We start from the raw sequence: 21,400 nt of genomic DNA, 5'->3' as shown, positions 1-21,400 counted from the left end.
CGGAGGCTAAGGCAGAGGATCCAAAGACCAAGGCCAGCCTGGATAGTTTATCTCAGGAACCTGTTAAAAAAATGTAAAAGGGTAGGGGAAGTAGCTCAGTGGTAGAATGATCGCTTAGCATGTGCAAAGAAAGCATTGAGTTTAATCCCCAATATCACCAATAAAAGGTCTATATATGTGAGTATATTTCAATATAGGTACTTACCATAATTTACCTGTTGGGTAATCTGTTCAAACCCAACCATGGCCACTAATTGGGGGGAGAAGGAAAGAGGTGGATTTAATTACACTTGTAAAGGTTTTGCCCAGCAAAGAATTGACAGAGGGACAAAGGAAAATTATAAGCAAGTCTCATACATACCTTCCTTTCTTGGTTGCCTGTTCTCCCTGCTTGTAATTTGTAAGGTTTTTCTCATCATTTTTTGTGTTCAGAAATTTCACCAGGTGCAAGATTCTACGTATGTATTCTTTCTCTTTGTTCTGCCTGGAGTTGGTGAGGTTTTTCAATTTGAAGACTCAAAGATTTTTTTCAGTTTTTATTTTCTCTCTTCCAAAAAGCATTCCTGTATTATTTTTTTATTACTGGTCTGTGAGTTCATTTGGTGGGGGAAGGAGTACAGGAGATCAAACCCAGGGTATTTTACAACTGAGCTACATTCCCAGCCTTTTTCATTTTTTGAGACACGATTTCACTAAGTTACCCCGTGTTGTCCTTGAACTTATGATTCTCCTGCCTCAGCCTCCCATGTAGCTGGGATTATAGGCATGTGCCACCTCATCTGGCTATGTTCTTCTTTGCCTCTTGATTCTTTATCCATTAGTAAGCCTATCAAAATTATCTGTTGCCAACATGGCCCTTACCTGTTCCCCAATTGTGCTCATTTTTATAAATTTTGGAGCAGAATTTGTTGTTGTTGTACTGGGTTTTTAACCCAGTGTCTTCACACTGAGTGTGGTAGTTAAGCTTGTCAACTTGATTGGCTTGAGAGCCACCCAGGAATTGGTAAAGCACACTTCTGGGTGTGTCTGAGTGGGTGATGGAGGTGCAACATCAGGGTTTATATCTGGCCCCTTGCCTCTTCCTCTCTGGCACTGTTCTGCTCTGGTCCCCGGTTGATATGAACTAAGTAGTTTTCCTCCACCACACCCTTCTGCCATGATGTTTCTGCCTTGGAGCCAGCCAACCATTGGCTGAATCCCCTGAACCTGTGAGCCAAATTGAACTTTTCCTCCTCTAAGTGGTGTTGGCTATTGTGTCTCAGCAATAGGAACACTGACTAATACAGGAAATCAGTACCAGAGAAGTGGAATCATACCTGTGACTATACCTGACTATCTGGTTTAGAAGCTTTTGGAACTGGCTTGTGGGAGGAATTTGTAAAGGTTTGGAGATGTGGTCTATAGATGCCCTAAAATGCTGTAAGCAGAGCATGATGGATGATTCCTGTCAGAGCTCAGAGGACCACAATCCTGATAGACATTCAGATAGTAAAACCTAGCCTCAAGATTTTGATTGGGAACAAGGACTTCATTGGCACCTGGACTACATTTGTCCATGTCCTGAGACTTTGAGGGACATTGAGATTAAGGGTAGTGGACTAATTGATCTTGCAGAGGTAATTTCACTGTGACTCATCTTTCAGGCTGTGGCACAGATACTGCTGGCTGCTTTTAGTTGGGTTTATACTAAGAATTGGATGAAAAAGTAAAGCAGAAAAACTTAAATTTTGGCCCACAAGAAACCACATGTAAAGTTGGGGCCCAAGAAGATGTAATTGTAGTACTGATGGCAGCCCTGACGGATGTACAGAGGCTGCAGGCCCGAGTGGAGGAGCTGGAACGCTGGGTGTATGGACCAGTCGGGGCCCGTGGCTCACAGAAGGTGGCTGATGGTCTGGTCAAGGTGTAGGTGGCTTTGGGGAACATTGCCAGTAAGAAGGAGAGGGTGAAGATTCTGTACAAAAAGATTGAAGACCTGATCAAATACCTGGACCCTGAGTACATTGACCGTATTGCCATACCTGATGCCTCTAAGTTGCAGTTCTTCTTGGCAGAGGAGCAGTTTATCCTCTCCCAGGTTGCACTCTGGGAGCAGGTGGATGCCTTGATGCCCATGCTGGACAGTGCTTCCATTAAAGGACCAGTGTATGGAGATCACTGAGGAGTCCAAGGCTCTCCTGGAGGAATACAACAAGACTACAATGCTTCTCTCTAAGCAGTTCATGCAGTGGGATGAGCTACTTTGCCAGCCAGAGGCTGCCAAGCAAGTAAAGCCAGCAGAACACTAAGATTTTCTATGTTTTCTTCTAGCCAATTTATGGTTTGGGTCCTTACATTTAAATCTATGCTCATTTTTAGGTTGTTGGTTTGGTTTTTTATTTGTATGAGGGTTGAGGTAAAGGTATGTAAATATTCTCTTACTCCAGCACTATTTATCTTTTTTCTCCAGAGTTGTCTTGAAAATTTTGTAAATTTCGGCCAGTTAGGCTTGATTATCTTTCTGGAATCCATTGTATTCCATTTATTTCTTTGTCTTTTTTTTACACTTGATTACTGTGACTTTATAAGTCTTAAAGTCAGGTACTGAAGTTAGTCCTCTTTCTTCTGTTTCATGATTGTTTTGTCTTCTCAAATCTTCTGCATTTCCACTTAAGTTTTAGAATCCTGTTGTCAATTTCTACAGAAAAGCTAAGATTTTGATTGCAATGGCAATTAATAATAAATCAACCTGGAGAGAATGGATTTTTCTTTTTGGTAGTGCGGATCAAACTGAGGACCTTGCACTTTTGAGGCAGGCACGGCACCACTGAGCTAAATCCCCAGCCTGAGAATGGACATTTTAAGACTATCAGGTCTTTCAATCTATAGGCATAACATAGCTCTCCATTTATTTGGGGTTTAATTTCTCTCCACAATATTTCATAACCTCCTGCCTTCTGAATCTATTGGTTCCTTCCAGTCTCAGTTGCCAGATCTTTGTAGCACCCAAGACTGTGATCCACACCCTCTTTTTTTCAACCTCTCTTTCCTGGACTTCTGTTTTCATCCTTTCATCATCCTTCTACCCTTAAAATTGTCCCACCCTGAGTACCTTAACTGTTTCATGTGATCACAGGAGAAACAACTAAAGCTGATTGTTGAAACTCTAGGAACCTGCAGTTCATCATCAGCTGTGTTGGGCTCTTGTGGAAGGAAATCTTCGTTTTGGATCTTTCAGAAAAGAATCTACCCTCTGGCCAATATTTGTGGGGTGATGATATTAAAAAGTGGCCCAAAAGATAGACTGTTCTCCAAAGCCAAGCATGGGGCACACACCTGTAATCCCAGTGACTTGGGAGGATGACTCAAGTTTGAGCCTGTGCTGGGTAATTTATTGAGACCTGTCTCAAAATTACAAAAATAAATAAAGGGCTGCATATGTACCTAAGGGCCCCAAGTTCAGTCCCCAGTACCACTATATGGCTAAGAACAATGGGATACATGTATTTGAAATGAAGGAGAATATTTTAAGGAATATTAATGGCAACGTGTCTTTTACTGTGATAAATTTTAAATTTTAAACTTTGTGTGTTTTGATCACATCTTGTTGATCAACCATTTATGGCAATTTCTATCAAATAAAAATATTACAATGTGTCCTCATCTGCCCTATTCATTAGATCTGGCACCTTGTGACTTCTAGCTCTTCCCCCAAAAAAGTAAACGTTTTGAATCAATTCAGGACATTGAGGCAGCCATCACAAAGCAACTAAAGACTTTCATGGAAGAGGACTTCCAGAACTGCTTCAGAACATGGCAAGTAGGATGGGATAAATGTGTTTGAAGCAAAAGGGGGTGGTATTTTGAGGAGGGTTAACAGCAGTGCATCTCTTACTGCAATCAGTTTTTAAAAATTTAAACATATTTTTCAGTTGCACCTCATTTTGTGAATGTGTGTGTGTGTGTGTGTGTGTGTGTGTGTGTGTACTATTCTTAGAGTGGGTGCCTCAGAGGTTAGGGGAAATTGCCATGTTGAAAAATCTAGCACTCTTCCAGGTTTTCCCACTCACCATCTCCGCCACTTGAAGTCTACATGGTTTCCTTTTGAGTCACTTTCTTTTTTTTAATCATGACCACTTAAAAAATTTTTGTAAGGGTCAGAAATTTAGCTTAGCAGCATAGCGCCTGCCTGGCAAGAAAGAGGTCCTGAGTTCAATCCCCAGTACCCCCCCCCAAAATTATTGTGGTAAAAATAAAATGCATATAACACAAATTAACCATTTTGAATGAACAGCTAAGTGGAATTAATAAATTAATATTGTTGTAAAGCTCACTACCTCTATCTAGTTCCAAAACATCAGTCTCTCCAAAGTAAAACCCATACTCATTAAGCAGTCTCTCCTTACCTCTTCTACCCACAGCATCTACCAATCTGGGTTATGTTTCTATGGATTTATCTATTCTAGATATTTAAAATAAATGGAATCATACCTATGTGACCTTTTGCATCTGGTCCTTTCACTTATTATTTTGGAGGTTCTTGAGTCATTTTTCAACTGTTTTGCCTTGTTAAACTGTTCTTTATCATTTAATGGGAAAGCCCAGTTACCCAACCTGATGAAACTTTAGTGAGGAATCAACTATGTTGCATGCAGAATTGTATAAACAGCACTGGTGTCTTAAGAATAGTGTTGAGGTCGGGGATTCACCTCAGTGGTTCCGCCGCCTGCCTCGCAATCCCAAGTTCAATCCTCGAGTTAAAAAAAAAAAAAAAATAGTGTTGAGTGCTGTTTGGCTGTTGATTCTCCTAATGTTGGCCAAATTACACTAAAAATAGGACATTTCATCAAGTAAAAAACTAATCCCAAAATAAATTCCTCATTAGCAAGATGCAAACACCTGTGATCTCAACACTTGGGCGGTTGAGGTGGAAGGATAGTTAAGTTGGAGACTGTTATGGCTACACAACGGAGACCCTGTCTCAAAACCAAACCAAGCAAGCATACACAAGCAAAAACGCAAGATGCTACTATGACTGAAGAAAAAAGACAAAAGCGAAAATAGCCCTCAGAGGTAGGTGGGCAGTGGAAAGGAAGTGGAAATCACATCCTCCCGCCAATGTGCCCGAGAAATCGGGCTGAAAGAGTCCAGTCCAGCCTTACTTACTGCAGTGATCAGGCAAGGGGAAGAAATGTGAACGCGGCGCTTAAGGCCAGAAAGATACTCCACTCTTCTCTCCTACCCTAAAACCTCCTGACTCTAATTCAATCCTCTCTTGAAGACTATCTTACAGAGGTGATATTTTTAAATTAGGAGACTCGAAAATAATAGCAACATATAAACGCACAAGCAAAAAAATGCCTATATACAACCCAAGGGGGTGGTATCCTCATTGTATCCCTTTCTCCTTTCCTTCCTTTGTATCTGATTAACTGTGTAGTTAGAAAGGCACTGAAGGTAGATCCTAGTTTAATTTCGCCTTTGGAAGCAGCGCAAACGCCGACACTTAACTCCGGAGCCCGTCACCTCATCTGTGAAACAAGAGAGGACCACGGCGTATTTCAGATTTTTGGCGCTCAAGGTGAAGTGAGATCTGCCAATCTGCGCCGTCGGGACGCCCCAATGAGCAGCCAAACTCTTCTTCCCTTCTCTGCCTCCCTCAGTGAGCTATGAGAGCCTAAAGACTCGTCCTGTCTGGAATCTTTATCAACCTGCCCTGTCACACCGTGGAGAATGAGCAGGTTAATTCCACGTAGTACACCCAGGACGAGGAACGCAATTTGAGTTTGAAACCTAAAATTGAAGCCCAACTGAACTTCGCAGACGCCAGGCTCCGCCCCCTGCGTCCATTGGCCCATTCAATTGACGCCAGCACCAATAGGCGGCGGGGATGCCAAAAGCCAGAGCCCGCGGTGGTGTGCGCAGTGGGTGGCCCGGGCGGCCTGAGAGAGTCCGAGCACTTGCAGGGAGCCCGGGCCGCAGTCGGCTATGAGTACCCCGGTCGTCCCCCAGGATCTGCAGCTGCCTCCGAGTCAGAGAGCCCAGGCTTCCTTCAAAGGTGAGGGTGGCGGCGGAAGAGGCGCGAGCCGGTGGAAGGCTGGTTTGCTGAAGTAAAACGAGTGGGAGCGGGTCCCGTGATCAGGCCCTGAGGCTGAGCGCTTCCCTTGCGGCCCTGAGGCCCTGAGGCTGAGCGCTTCCCTTGCGGTCGCTGCTGGCCGAAGGTAGGGCACTAGCGGCACGGCGGGGCTCCCGCGGAGGAATCAGTTTACCCGGTGGGTTGTGGACGCCGGGGGCGGGGCTGCAGCGCACCCAGACCGACTGCGCCTGCGCGGGTCCCACCTGCCTCCGCCCCCCACCCCCAGCCAGTTTTTGGAGGGGTGTGGTTGCCTGACTGGTGTCTCCAATATCGTCCTCTAGTTTTTGGATATCTAGAGTTGGGTGTTCTACTTAAATAATATTGGGGTTTTTTTGTCTACCCATGAAAATACGGAAGGAAGAAATGCTCACCCAACCCACCCAGTTCTAGTAAATTAGATCTTGGAGACTAGTATCTCATCCCTCTCATCCCTACCATTTAGTTTCTTAACGCTTGCCTTTTTGTAACAATATATTGAAAATGTTGTTCTCCAGATTTTTCACACACAGTAGACAATGTGATTTGGCGCGGGGGGGGGGGGGCGTTTACCGGGGATAGAACTCAGGACCTTGTGCTTTCGAGGCAGGCGGCAGCACCACTGAGCTAAATCCCGGCCCTTTTCTTCTCTATTTGTTGTTGAGAATGTTTCTCATGCATAGTGATTGTGGGTGCCGTTTATGATAACAATCTCTTATTAATGGGATCATTTCTTAAATACTGAATTGGAAATTTTGTTATATAGAAGATACAATTTCAAGTGGAACCATTTCTTTTTTCTTTTTCAAAAATTATTTATTTTGAGACAGGATCTTGCTAAGTCCCTAAGTTTCCCGGGCCAGGCTCGAGCTTGTGATCCTTCTACTTCTTTCTAATTAGAGTACTGGGATTACGAGTGTGCAGCACTGTGCTTGGCTTGTAGAAAAGTCATTTACTCAGCCATTTTTATTTTCTGTTATTTAATGTATTAACTAAGGTTGGCTTGTTGCTCTTTCCTTTTTAGAGCAAAGAAGAGAAAAATTTAAGGAACATCTGTTAAAACAAAAATCACTTTTGACATATAAACAGGAAAATCAGATTTCCAGGTGAGGTCAGATTTACTTCATTTTAGTTCTGGAAAATTAGAGCTGTTCAATAAAAACTTACACCACGTCTGTGATTTAAAATTTTCTATTAGCCACAAGTATTAAAAAGATGAAATGAATTTTAATAACATTTAATCCATTATATTCCTGATGCTGTTATTTCAGTATGTTAGGGATGGAGGTGTAGCTCAGTAATTGAGCACTTAACTAGCATGTTGAAGGCCCTAAGTTCAATCTCCAGCATCACAAAAAGAAAAAAAAAAGCATTAAGATATTTTACATTTGTTTCTGATACAAACTTCAAAATCTAGAGCGTATTTTACACTCTCATTTTGGTGCATCACTTGATCATTGTTTTCTATATAATTTTGCACTACTTAAGGGGAAACAATTTTAAAGCTCTGTGTGTGTGTATCAAAATAGTGATTTATGATCTATACTGTGCTACAAAAGCCAGGCTCTTATAATTTAGTAACGATTTTGTTTTGGTTTTTGTTTGTTTGGTGCTGGGGATTAAATTTATGACCTCCCCAATTCTAACTTAACCGCAGACTCTACCACTTAGCTACATCCCCAGCCTCCTAGCAAGGCTTTTACTCAGTGTATGGGAGGAGCTGTTCTTTAGAAGAGTAGGTAGCACTCCTAGTTTGGAGATTGGGAAAGTATTTGATTTAAACCCAACTTTCCATAGATAGAGCTTTGTATTATTTTGTTAATTATTTTGTTCAAATAGTATCTGGTTATGGCAAAAATTAAAATCCATGAAAGTATATGAAACAGAAAAAGGTTCCCTTACTCTCTGGAGTTAACTACACTGTCTTTCTAAGGCCCTTTCTAAGGCTTAAGAGGCAAAAGCATCTTAAGAGTTATAAGCAACCACCATTCAAAGCACATAATACAGAGCCAGGTGTGGTAGGTAACATATGACTGTAATCCTAGCATTTGGGAGGCTGAAGACAGAGAATCACTGGGAGTTTGAGGTCAGCCTGGGCTCCATAGTGAGTTCAAGTCCAGTCTGAACTACATAGTGAGACCCCATCTCAAAAAAGCAGCATGTACAAGCTATGTCAAAATTCTATCTGTTTTCCAAGCTGACTGAGCAAATACATGTGGAAGGCAATGTAACAAAAATGACTAAATATAAAAATACCAAAGTTTTTCAATTCTAACATGAGTAACTTTTTCACATTTTAACATTATTTCTGAATTTGGTGAATGTCCTAGAATAGATGACATGTGTAATTGACAGTATTTTTTTCCTTTGTTGATTTTATACAAAATCATTACAGTCACCTACTAAGATACTTTCATGGCCTGTACTAGATAGTGTATAGCTGTAAAAAGGGATTTAGGTTTACATATTTTATAGGGAGGAAGTACGGGATTTTAAGAAAAGATCTTTTAAGTGCCTCCACCATGTTGTTTATACCGTTAAATCACACTATAATAAAGTTTTGCTTAGGACACAAATCTCAACTCATTTCTGTTTAAAATCTAGAATTATGGGGCTAGAGATGTGCTTCAGTAATAGAACAGGTACTTAGCACGCATAAGATTTATCCCAGGCCCACATGCAAAATTATGATGTTAATTAATAGTTAATATTCCCTCACTCCTCCCCCCAAAAAGGAAACCTCTCTGATGTAGTATTAATTTACCTTATTTTATTTTTTTAAGTAATAGAGCGATGACATCTGAAGGCCAGGTCCAAGAAGGGACAAAACTTCTGAAACTTAAAACAAAAATGGTGAGATGTGGACATAGCGCTCCTAAACTGCTCCCCTTTCCCCCTTTCCCCTTCCTAAGCTCTTTCTGAGAGAAATGAGGTCTGAAATACTGATTTATATTTTAGGCAGATAAAGAAAATATCAGAAGACATTCAGAATGCACAAATGCAACAATGGAAAAGAATTGTATTCCCTTAAAGCCTTCTAATGAATTAACCAATTCTACTACAGCAATTGAAACACATAATTTTGAGGATGATAATCAAACTCTGCAGTTGTTACCAATTACAAATGATTCCCTAAATCAAAATATGACACTAAGCCAGGCATTTCATCTTAAAAATAATGATAAAAAGAAACAGATAACTGCAGAAAAACCAAAGCAAGATGCTAACATGTTCAAGAAACCTGTACTAGGATGTTATCGTGGCCACATTGTTCAGTCTAAAGTTAATTCATTCAGAAAACCTCTACAAGTCAAAGATGAGAGTTCTGCAACAACAAAGAAACTTTCAACTGCTATCTCTAAAGACACAAAGCCTAAGTCTGTGAACTCCAGCAGTGTAACATTAAAAAGTGATAGAGCCTCAAATATGACCACTACCACTACATTTATGAGCACTACATCTCAGAACACACAACTTGCACGGCCTCCCATTAGAACCCACAATAACATCCAGAACAGGGTAAAACAAGACATCAGCAGAACCTCTGCCAGTGTCACTGTCCGAAAAAAACCTCCTGTAAAAGGACTATTACAATCAAAAACAGTTCTACCTTGTGTCAAAACCATTTCTCAGTACATAAAAACAAGTAAGGCATTATCCCAAAACATAGCATCTGAACCTGTAGCCAGACCAGTTTCATTTACTACTACTAAACCGACAGAAAAGTCAAAAACCTTTGACCAACGAAGACATACCATAGCAAAAACTACTGTGGATAGATCTGCTCAGCCCAAGGAAACTGCAGAAGAGAGAAAGTGAGTAAATACTCTTCTTTACTTCATTAGAGTACCATTTGTGGTTTGGGCTTGTAATTTTCTTTAACGTATTATTACTTTCATGAATTATTTTCTGTTACATGCAAGCAGATTTATGACCAAAAAGTAAATGTGTCTACGTGTGACTTCTCAGTTGCTTTTGGTAATGTAAGTTAAATGCTTAATAATAATTGGGAAATATTTTATAACCACTCCATTTGAAAAATAGATTCTTGGGATTTTTTAATATATAATTGATCTTGTGAATGTTTGAGATTTCAACAAATTGTGAACAGTATATGTGCAGAGCTACTTAAAGACTCAAAATATTTTTTCCTTTGACAGAGTTCTGTTATCAGTATCAAAGTAATGTTTCTATACTGCTTCTGACTGTAGAGCTCGTCTGAGTGAGTGGAAAGCCAGCAAAGGAAGAGTGCTGAGAAGGCCTCCTAACTCAGTCATTACCCAGCCTGAGCCAGAGAGACAAAATGAAAATCCAGTTAGGTCCTTTTGGACCACCATGGCAGAAGAGGATGAACAAAGATTATTCACTGACAAAGTCAATAAGACATTTTCTGAGTGCCTGAACCTGATTAATAAGGTAGCATCTTGCCCTTGTAGTTGTGCAACATTTTACAATGTGCAAATCATCTTCATAAATATTCTCATTAAATTATATTATTCTTTTTGACCAAATAATGTCAATGATATTATGTTGACTTAGTTCTTTGAGATTGTTACCCTTTAATTAGCTTCGTTTTGCATTGAGTTCACTTAAATGTATCAGGGGATAATAGTATTTTTCCTTGAGTTATAAATATTGTATTCCTCTTATATGTTTTTATCAACCTTTTTTTCTTTTTTTTTTTTTTGGTACCGAGGATCGAACTCAGGACCTTGTGCTTGCAAGGCAGGCACTGGAACCACTGAGCTAAAATCCCCAGCCCCCTCTTATATGTTAATATCTAGAAAGCTGGGGTAGATATGTTTTCTATCTGGTATTTCTGTTTCTTGCATTTGCTCCATACTTTTACTAATTATTTTTTACTAAAGACTAGCAACAAAAAAAATATTACTATGAAGAATAATCATTATAGGGCCGGGGATATAGCACAGTGGTTCCAGCGCCTGCCTCACAAGCGCAAGGTCCCGAGTTCGATCTCCGGTACCAAAAAAGAAAGAATAATCATTATAGGGCCGGGGATTTAGCTCAGTGGTTCCACCGCTTGCCTCACAGGCTCAAGGACCCGAATTTGATCCCCGGTACCAAAAAAAACCATGTCACCAAGAATAATCATTATAGCTGGGGATGTAGCTCAGTGGCACCACACCTTCCTGGCAAGTGCAAGATCCTGAGTTCGATCCCCAGTACAAAAAAAAAAAAGAATAATCATTATCATCATTATCACAGTCCATCATAGATTCAAGTTAACTAAAATATTTTCAAACAAAATCCCATAAATCTAAGTATTGCACACTAATCTATTGCACCACTGGAGCACCCTAAATCCCATTAATTTAAATGAACGTTATGCTTGTCTTGCATTTATTATAGTTTTTCTATTAGAAATCCCCTGGAGTATATAATCAGTTCTAGAATATTTCTTGCTAACTCTTTATTCTTCCTTTGGACACTCCCTGATGTCTAAAATCCATAGCAAGACTGAATTCAGGATGTGATTTCAAACCTTTCCCTACTTTTCATGAGCATCTTTAAAACTTGTGATTCTGAGGACCAGTAAAAATTATAATCAAGAAAACAGTAATTCTATTCTTATTTCTGCTGGCTGATTTTTTTTGATATTATGGATTTTTTTTCCCTACTGTTTAACTTATAACCCCTTCATAAACCATTGTAAATTCATTTTAACCTTAATATCAAAATTTAACAGACAATAAAGGAAAAATACTGTAGGTAATTCTTATCAACATTTGGTAGGAACAAAAATTCTAAAATATAAAAATGGAATCCCACAAGGTATAGGAGGATAAATATCAAAATCAAGTGAAGTGTCAGTAATTTTTTACTAATATATATCCGGATTAGTATTTCTTTTTTTGCTGCCTCATACTCATAGTTGATCTGCTGCTGCTTCTGCTATACCTCCTTCTGCTCCTATTCCTCCTCCTCTTCTGCCTCCTCCTCCTTTTTGGCTTATTAGCTATTCAAAATAAGTTTGAAGTTAGGATGACAGTAATCATTTTTATGAATAATCTATCAACTTCTTCTGTCTTTATTATTGGGGTTTTTTTTGTTGTTTCCTGATACTGGGGATTAAAGCCAACTTTCATGCTTAGCTACATCCTCAGCCCTTTTTATTCTTATTTTGAGACAGTCTTATTAAGTCACTAAATTGCCTAGGCTGAGCTTGAACTTTTGATCCTACTACCTCAGCTTTCCAGAGTGCTGGAATTACAGGTGTTTGCCACCATGCCCAGTTTACCAATATATATATATATTTTTTTTTTTGGTACCAGGGATCAAACTCAGAACCTTGTGCTTGTGAAGCAGGCAGCAGCACCACTGAGCTAAATCCCCAGTCCCAGTTTACCAATCTTGATTATAGTAAGATTATTAATTGTTCATAGTGCATAGTGTGGTGATACACACCTGTAATCCCAGCTCTCAGGAGGCTGAGGCAAGAGGATCTCCAGGAGTTCACGGCCAGCCTGGGCTACATATTGAGTTCAGGGCCACCCTGAACTACATGGCAAGACCTTGTCCCAAAAAATAAAACAAAACAAAAATTGTATATTTTATTTCTTGTTGGGCTGGGGATTTAGCTCAGTGGTTCCATCGCCTGCCTCACAAGCACAAGTTCCCAAGTTCTATCCCCAGTACCAAAAAAAAAGGTTTATTTTATTTTATTTCTTGTTATTTTAGGGATGCCCAAAAGAAGAAATAATGACCACACTGAATGACCTGATTAAAAATATTCCAGATGCTAAAAAACTTGTTAAATATTGGATATGTCTTATCCAAATTGAATCAATCACAAGTCCTATTGAAAATATTATCTCAATCTATGAGAAGGCTATTCTCGCAGGAGCTCAGGTAAGGCTAAAATTTACTGATCTCTATTATTACAGTGTAAATGACTCAGGATTATTTTGACTTTTTTTTTTTTTTTGGTACTGGCAGTAATCAAACTCAGCCTTGCACTTGCTAGGCAGGTGCTGTGCCACTTATCTACATCCCCAGACTCAGGATTATTTTGGAACACATCACAGTGTAACTTGATGAAATTGTTTTCATACATGTAGGAGTAATAAATGTTTAAAGACCACGATGGATCTGGGTGTGTAGCTCAATAGGGAAGCATGGAAACCTTCCTGGGTTCAATCTCCAGCACCAAATATAAATAAGGATTGCTTTATACATGTTGTTTCTCAACCTTTTAAAACTCACTCGTGTATTAGGGATCTTTAGATCTTAGAAAATAGATATAAGCCGATATAACTTTAATGAAACTTTCTGTGAGAGATATTTTAGTACATATGTCATTTTGTGCATTTCCCAATTGAGAAATTTACTGAAAAACTATAATTTTAGTATTTTGTTTATTGAATATAAAGCAAATAGAATAAAATTAACGTTTGAATGGCTTTGTGAGAGAACTCGTTCACTTTGGGAGTACATGAATGCCTCACGTTTACACTATGTAAATTGGTCTCACCCATATAAAGAAAATGACAGAAAACTAATTTCTTTAACGTAACTGTATTACCTCCATAGTGGTTTGATGCCATACCTGTCACCTCTTCTAATTGGTTGATAGATAAATCTCTGTATAGAATAAATCATTTCTTGAGAGGTTCTTTTTGGTTGGTTGGTTGATTGGTTTGTCAGTTGGTTGATTTGGATTCACTTGGTTTTTTTGGTTTTTTTTTTTTTTTTTGGCACTGAGGATCGAACTCGGGTCCTTGCACTTGTGCAGCCGGCGGCGAAACCACTGAGCTAAATCCCCGGCCCCTTCAGCAGTTTTTGAACTACTCTTTTTAGCCTTTCTTTAAAAATGTCTATTAATATTAGTCTCACCACAGCAAATGTTATTAGACCTTTCACCTAAATCAAAAATCAAATATTAGCCTGTGTGAGGTCCTGGGTTTGATCCTCAAAAACAAAACAAGAAAACACAGCAGATATTCTGTCAGTGGCTCTTACGTGTAAAACATTTTCCTGAAGGGTAATTGTATTTGATAAAATCATACTTGGAAGCAAGTGTTGGGTCCCTTGTACACTGAACCAGAAGGGTCATTACTTAAAGCAGCTTATGGCAGTGTAGCAAGGACAGAAAACTGAAGCTACGGCTGGTTATATAAAGTAGTAATAGAAAGAGAAAGATGTGACACCAGAGCAGAAATTGGGAAACAGGAATCATAATTAGCCAAGAAAGTTGAAAGTACAATAGTAAATAATTCTAGCAATAAGCCCTGGAACTAAAACTATCAGTAAAAGCTTCCATTTCATATAACATATTGAATATGTTATATAGCAAGCATGGCAGCTCAAAGGTGCATAGTAAGGAACTGTAATATCTAATAAAGAGTAGACAATTTTTTTTGCAGTACCAGGGATGGAACTTGGGACCTTGCACTTGTGAGGCAGGCGGTGGCACCACTGAGCTAAATCCCAGCCCTAGACAATAAATTTTTGAATGAAATATGTTGGGCTGATCAGAGATGTATTTAATAGCATGTAAAACAAATTATAACCATGACTTCATTTAAGAGAAAAGGAGCTGTTAAACTTAATATAGTCAGTTGTTTAATAAATAATGTTAATTTTCCATCTATTCATTATTTTCTTCATATCAAGCAAGCAGCAATAATTACCAAAGGCTTACGAAAAACATTGAAGAAAATTTTAAACTATCTTTAACTTTATTGTTTTATTCTGTAAGTTGGAAATAAGATTGAAGAACATGAGAAGTATGACTTAAGAAGCATTGCCTTATTTTAAAATATGAAATTTTAATCACTGATTCTAATATTTTCAACTTGTAAAACCCAATTTCTGAAAATATAAAATTTATGTGGATCTACTTTCTTCATTTAAATAAATTAAAGCCTATTGAAGAGATGCGACAGACAATTGTAGATATTATAACAATGAAGAATCAAGAAAAAAGTAATTGTGGTAAGTCTTAGTTTCTTTTGTTTCCTTGAAGTGAATTGTGATTTTATTGAATTTCTTTGCTGAATTAGTTTATTAAAATTTAAAATATGTAGATTATTTTCTTATGCTTCTGTAGATCTGCCTCTGAGATAAAGTGGCTTTCTGTATTATAAAGAATTTTTAATTAGGAGATCCAGTTTAAAACCCAAATTTGTCATTGAGTATCTATAAAAATTACTTACCTCTTGTCTCAAAAAGATGACCCAGGGGAATATATTGAAGATGTATGTGAGCTGATGTTATGAAAGATAGATGTCATCAAAAGAGTCGAATTCCTTATAATTCTCACTACCTCTAGAGACATGTACAAGGATAAAACTAATATTTAAATCTAATTCAGTTTTTCTCTCATTTTTTTCCTAAATAGAAGTTGTTTTCTAGCAGGTAAAATGCTTATTAGCCTTTAGATGAAAAAAAGAAACTATAAACTTTTGGCTTTCTGAAATAAAAGATCAAAACAGAAAACCAGTCTTGCAAATCAAAGTTTTTGTAAACAGCAAGAGAATATTAAGTTTTAAAGGTAAGACAAATAATAGAGACATGTTCCACTTGCTTAGATGCCTCTCAGACATCTCAAACCCACATAACCGAAGTTGAGCACATGACTTTTTCATAAATTTGATCCTTCTTTTGACTTCTATTTTATTGAGTGGTGCTATCTGGTTAAGCAAGGCAGAAACTTGGGGTGATTTTTTACTCCCTCACTTTCCTGCCTCCCCACATCTGTTACCAGCCAACTAAATTCAGTTTAACTTCCTAACAGTCTCTAAAAAATCTGTCTTCTTGTCATCCTTACTCTGTACTATGGTCAAGATCATTTCTAACTTTTACTTAACTGTCACAGAAATGTGCTTAGTTTTCTGCCCCTTTCTTCTTGCTCCAGTGCAACCCATTCTTAACACTGCAGCCAAATTCTGTTATTCAGCTGCTTAAATTCATGACTCAAGCTTCTTTTCTTGTCACTTTGCATCTCTCCCACATCCCTGAATTTCTTTCTTTTTCTGGAGTGGGTTATAGTGTCGTTTCCTCCAGGACTCTCCAGACCAGTCTTCTACTTTTTAATAACTTAACTTCATACTTATCCTTTACACCTTAATTCCTCAAAGTAACCTCCTCAAATGCTTACCCTGATACTCCTTTCCTTCCTCTCATCCAACCTGGGTTAAATGCACCTGCTTTGTTCTCCCTATATTTTCCCCATACAATATTTGATGCATTTGATTATTTGTTTGTTTTATCTTTTAAACTATAAACTCGTAAGGACAGTGTCTGATCTACCTCACCATTGTATCATCAGTGCTGATGTAATGCTTGGCATATGTTAGGCACCTAAATATTTATTGAATTAATGGTTCCAAATTTCTTCTTTCCCCACTTCAAATGCCACTCACTAAAGAACCACAGCCACTTGTGCTACAAAAACATCTCTCAGTAAAAACTTCTAATGATTCTTCTAATAATTAAATCCAGAGATCTTTTCACCTCAGCAGATTTACCAGGATGTCTCCTTAAGAATTTAAAATCTAGCCCTGTGCAGTGGCACATGCATGTAATCTCATCTACTCAGGAGGCTAAGACAAGAGGATTGCAAAGTTCAAGGCCAGCCCGAGCAACTTAGTGAGACCCTGTTTCAAAATTTTAAAAAGGGGAGCTTGGGATATATAGCTCAGTGGTGAGTGTCCTTGAGTTCATGCCCAGAGTGGGTGTTAAATGTAACCCTTTGAACTGTGTTTTCCCTCACTTCTTTCCCATACCTATCATCGGGTACTCAGAAAAGAATGAAATAAAACTCTCCTCTGTAAAATACTCAGGATAAATATGGTTAGGAAATAGTAGTTTCTTTTATTTAAAAATTCAGCCAACCAGGAATAACTATAATGTCTTCTAATTTTGTTCTTAAAATTGTCCAAAAGCTTAAATGTATACATGTATTTTCTGTAGGAAAAAACATTGAAGATGCTGATAGAACCAAGGAACAAATCCAAGAAATCAGCATTGAGGATACAGGTGTTAATCTAGAGCCAGGAAAACCAGAAGTAGAAAATAAACGTATTAGAAATGTGGTATTTCAAGACTGTGAAAAACAGCAAGATGACAAAACAAAAGATCCACCTGACAGTTTTAAAACTCCTGATACAGAAAATAGATCAAGTTGCTTAATTAAATATAACATATCTACTACACCATATTTGCAAAGGTAAATGTTTATAATGTGAAGTACTGTGATTTGTTCTCATGCTTAGTGATTTTATTTACTTACTGATGTTAGAGATCAAACCTAGGTCTTCCTGCCTTCTGGGCAAAGGCTCTACCATTGAGCTACAGCCCCAGACCTCAATGATGTGTTTAAATCTTTATGATAGCTTCAGATTAGAACTATCATTTCTTAATATGGAAGTTGTCAAACAAATGAAATGTCACAGGGATATTTTAACCTTTTAAATACTGTATGGGCTTTGCTTTTCCCTAAATATTGACACTTTGACAAGGAAAACTTCTATATCTTTTTAATTTAATCTCTGTATATTAATAGAAGTAGTTTTAGAACTGAGGAATTAACCTGATTCTACAGATATTCAAGTATCTGCTGTGTACAAATTGGAAAAACAATAAATTCCTTATTACAAGGAGCTTGAGGTATTTCTCAGTTTTTCTAAGACAGTCATATGGCTGTAATATACAAGTTACAATACGATGAATAGCTTAAAAGTACAAAGTGAAAATATTAACATGTTTTTTAAATTTTCAGAATATTTTGGGTTTTTTTTTTTAGTATAAAAAAGAAGATCCAACTTGATGAAACAAATTCTGCATTTAAAGAGCTGAAGTTTCTAACACCAGTGAGACGTTCTCGACGTCTTCAAGAGAAAACTTCTAAATTGCCAGATATGTTAAAAGACCATTATCCTTGTGTGTCTTCACTGGAACAGTTATCAGAGTTAGGAGGTGAAACTGATGCTTTTGTATGCCGCCCTAATGTAGCACTGTGCCCTATATTCTCCGAGACTGATACCGCAGAGGAGAAATGAAATTCCAGAAGGGAGTGAGGGATTTTATTTTTCCTGGGGTGTTTTGTTGTGTGGCTTCATATTTCCCTTGAACCTGGAGTTGGCCAGGTACCTAAGTATTCATGGAAGTAAGATCCTATATTGACATTCATATCATAGGAGTTGTTCATCTATGTGTGGAAAGCTAATCCTATTAAGTCAATGTCAACAGACTGAGATTTTCTTTAAAATAAGTAAATTTTATCAGTTTGTCTACCATGTTCCTTAAATATGAATAGATTTGTTATAATGTTACCTTGTTCACTTTATTAAATGTCAGTACCATAATGATGCATCATCAGAAAATGAGGTGTTCTAGATAAAATTTATATTACATGGGCATCTTTCAAAAAATTATGATACAATTCCCTGCCTTTAAACAAAATACTGACAATTCTTCTTTTTTTACCTTGATTTGATTAGTATGAAAATCAAAATTTAGGGGTGAGAGCTAGGCATAGTGGAACATGCCTGTAATCCTTGCACTCAAAAGGCTGAGGCAGGAAAATTGTGAGTTCAAGGCCAGCCCGAGCTACTTAATGAGACCCAGTATCAAAAACAAAAAACCAAAAAATTTGGACAGGGAATAAAGCTCAGTGATAAGAGTGCATGCTTAGCATGCCTGAAGTCCTGTGTTCAATACCTAACATCAAACAAAAAAAGTAAAAAATTGTAATGTGTAGAGGTAACCCCTTAAGTATTAGAATATACAGGGTTTAGCTTACTTTTCCACCAAACTCATGTTATTCAGACTGCTGTGCTCTGTTGCATCCCTTGACCAGCCTATGGCTCTTCTGTCTCTTCCTCTGTGACAGTCTGTATCTATTGTTTTTGCCTCTGTCTCTTGATTATAACTGAGTTTGCAAAGGAAAGATAGTTAATTGGCTATAATTGGATACCCTATGTCTAACTGAGGTATTTCTTGAAGTGTAAGAGCAAAAAAAAAGGTGCCAAATTTAGTGGATAATAAAAACTTTACATCTAATCAGAGTTTTTTTGTTCTATTTTTTGCAGCTTGGTTGACAATGTTAAAATTTTAACTTTTGTGACTTCATTTGATAGTTTATAAACTATATTAGAGTTTGGGAATGAAATATGCATTTAATCGTTGTAGTTTAGTTAGCATTTCTAAAATAACCAATATTTACACTTGCTTTCTTCTCCATAATATAAAACCTTCACTGTTAAATCATGTCCACTGGGACATGATTATGGCATACAGTAAAGTTTTCCCACAAATACCACCAATAAAATTGTTTTATAAGATTCAAACTAATACTTAAATGGCATGCATCCTCTATCAACTCTACAGTTTCAAATAAGTGAATACTAAAAGATCAGTTTAATAACTACATATGAAATACGAATCTAAAGAACACATACTTAGTCTTATGTTCATTCTGTTTATTAATTGTCTTCTCATTCTAAGAGTAGGACTTTTATTCCTAATATGTGTACCTAATATGTATACAATAAAAATATCTATACAGTGACGTTCCGATTACATGATTACATTTATTTCTTTTTCTTCTTTTTTTTTTGGTACCTGGGATCGAACTTGGGACCTTGCGCTTGTGGGGCAGGCAGCAGAACCGCTGAGCTAAATCCCCAGCCCCTCTTTTTTTTCTTTTTGGTGCTTTTCTTTGGTATACTTTCAGCCCCGGTGACTTTTTCACTTCAACAAATAGTTCATAAGGGCTAGCAGTGTGGCTCAATGATGGAAGACTTGCCAAACATGCGCAAACAGAGGTTAAATTCCCAGCACTGTGAAACAAATATTTTATGAAATGCCATTTATTTCATGGTGCTGGGGATTGAAGGGCTTTGTCTTAGTTACTTTCTCATCTCTGAGACACAGTACTCAACACCCACAATTTAAAGAAGGAAAGGTTTATTTTAGCTCACATTTTGTAGAGGTTTCAGTCCATACTCAGCTGGCTCCAAGGCATGACGTCAGGGCAGAGGTGAAACAGCTCTTAGCATAGCAGTGGGAAGCAGAGAGATCAAGGGAGGTGGAGGAAGAGGTAGACACAGATCATGCACCCAGTGACCCATCTCTTACAACCAGATCCCACCTAACAGCAAGCCAGCTATAAGCCCTAATAACCCAATCACCTTCCACAAGCCCCACCAATGAATGCATGAAGCTTTGGGAACCTTACAGATGTAAGCCATAACCAGCCGCATGCATGCTAAGGATTGCTCTACTAAGCTACGTTCCCCAGCCTGCACCCTCATCTTTTGAATTCAAAGCATACAGCTAGATTATTAGCTCTTAACCACAGGTAATTTGCACTGCCCCCACCCCTGCCCAGATGTTTTCACATTCTGGAGACAGTTTTGGTTGTATCTACTGGGGGTAGTGGACACTGCTGCCATCTAATGGTTAGAGGCCAGAGATGTACAAGACTAACACACACACACACACACACACACACACACACACACACACACCCCAGCCTCAATAAAGAACACAGCCCCATTGTCCACAATGCTGAGGTTGAAAAACCCTGAATTAGATTACTGTGTGCTCCTCTCCTTGTTAATGCTCTTGTGACTTCTTAGTCACTCTCTCCCTCTCATCCAATGAACTTTGCCTCCTGCTTTAGCAATTGATTCCTAGCCTACAATACAGACTTTGATAATGCCAAGAACTGCCCCTGGCCTCTTCACTATTCTGGCAGCTTATTTTCTCCCTTGCTCTGTTAATAGTTGTTGTTTGACTTTATCGAGACTTGTACTTCCCCACGTGCTCCCTTTCCCCACTGTGACCTTCTAGACAGGCACTAGAAACATATTGCTAGCTACTTATGTAATTTAGAATATTCTAGTAGCTATGGTTTGAAAAATAAAAGGAAACATAATTTTCATAATACATTTTATTTAACCCAATATATCTCAAATATTTCAGCATGTAATCAATGTAAAAAATTATTAGACCTAATTTATTTTTTTATTTGGCTGTTCAAAGTATTTGAAATCTTGTGTGTATTTTACACTTAAACTTCACATTTCTGTTCACACTAGCCACCTTGTAAAAGTGCTTAATAGCCACACTTGTCAAGTGGCTACATATTGGGTAGTACTAGTCTAGATATTATTTCCCATGTAGGGATATTTAGCCAAGGTACCAAGGTATATCACTTCAACCATATAGGTACCTTCACCTGTCATCATTTCAAGCAAACTTCTGTTTTATCTGCCTAATCTCCTATTTGGATTTATTCAAACTCTTCTGCTAGGGATGGAACCCAGGGCCTCAAGCATG

At 38.1% G+C, this 21,400-nt stretch overlaps 1 protein-coding gene and 1 pseudogene across 2 annotated transcripts; both read left to right on the top strand.

Moving 5' to 3' along the window:
* Positions 1 to 1,631: 1,631 nt before the first annotated feature.
* Positions 1,632 to 2,473, top strand: LOC147822293 (dynactin subunit 3 pseudogene; annotated as a pseudogene).
* A 3,368-nt stretch (positions 2,474 to 5,841) lies between these two features.
* Ckap2 (cytoskeleton associated protein 2) lies at positions 5,842 to 19,117 on the top strand. 2 transcript variants are annotated; one of them, XM_087197380.1, is made up of 9 exons: positions 5,842 to 6,037; positions 7,116 to 7,197; positions 8,881 to 8,944; positions 9,050 to 9,906; positions 10,303 to 10,507; positions 12,791 to 12,961; positions 14,977 to 15,046; positions 17,027 to 17,282; positions 17,859 to 19,117. In XM_087197380.1, exons 1-9 carry the CDS (start codon positions 5,968 to 5,970, stop codon positions 18,112 to 18,114), a joined length of 2,031 nt encoding a protein of 676 aa, XP_087053506.1. In that variant the 5' UTR covers positions 5,842 to 5,967; the 3' UTR covers positions 18,115 to 19,117. The 2 variants fall into 2 exon arrangements, with proteins under 2 accessions (XP_087053506.1, XP_087053505.1); XM_087197379.1 differs by having other exon boundaries at positions 8,875 to 8,944.
* The last annotated feature ends 2,283 nt before the right edge of the window (positions 19,118 to 21,400 follow it).

Source organism: Heterocephalus glaber, unplaced genomic scaffold, assembly GCF_053883595.1.
Source record: "Heterocephalus glaber isolate CG9 unplaced genomic scaffold, H.glaber_assembly_v1.0 deba00001666, whole genome shotgun sequence".
Lineage (NCBI taxonomy): Eukaryota > Metazoa > Chordata > Mammalia > Rodentia > Bathyergidae > Heterocephalus > Heterocephalus glaber.
The sequence above is the reverse complement of the archived record's forward strand: the minus strand, read 5'-3'. Positions and strand labels throughout refer to the sequence as shown.

What these genes read in the sequence shown, in the direction of transcription:
- Ckap2 (XM_087197379.1), top strand. Translation starts at nt 5,968, where the DNA reads ATGAGTACCCCGGTCGTCCCCCAGGATCTGCAGCTGCCTCCGAGTCAG. An exon ending in GAAACTGCAGAAGAGAGAAA is followed by an intron (nt 9,907 to 10,302) that starts GTGAGTAAATAC and finishes TTCTGACTGTAG; the next exon opens with AGCTCGTCTGAGTGAGTGGA. An exon ending in ACTACACCATATTTGCAAAG is followed by an intron (nt 17,283 to 17,858) that starts GTAAATGTTTAT and finishes TTTTTTTTTTAG; the next exon opens with TATAAAAAAGAAGATCCAAC.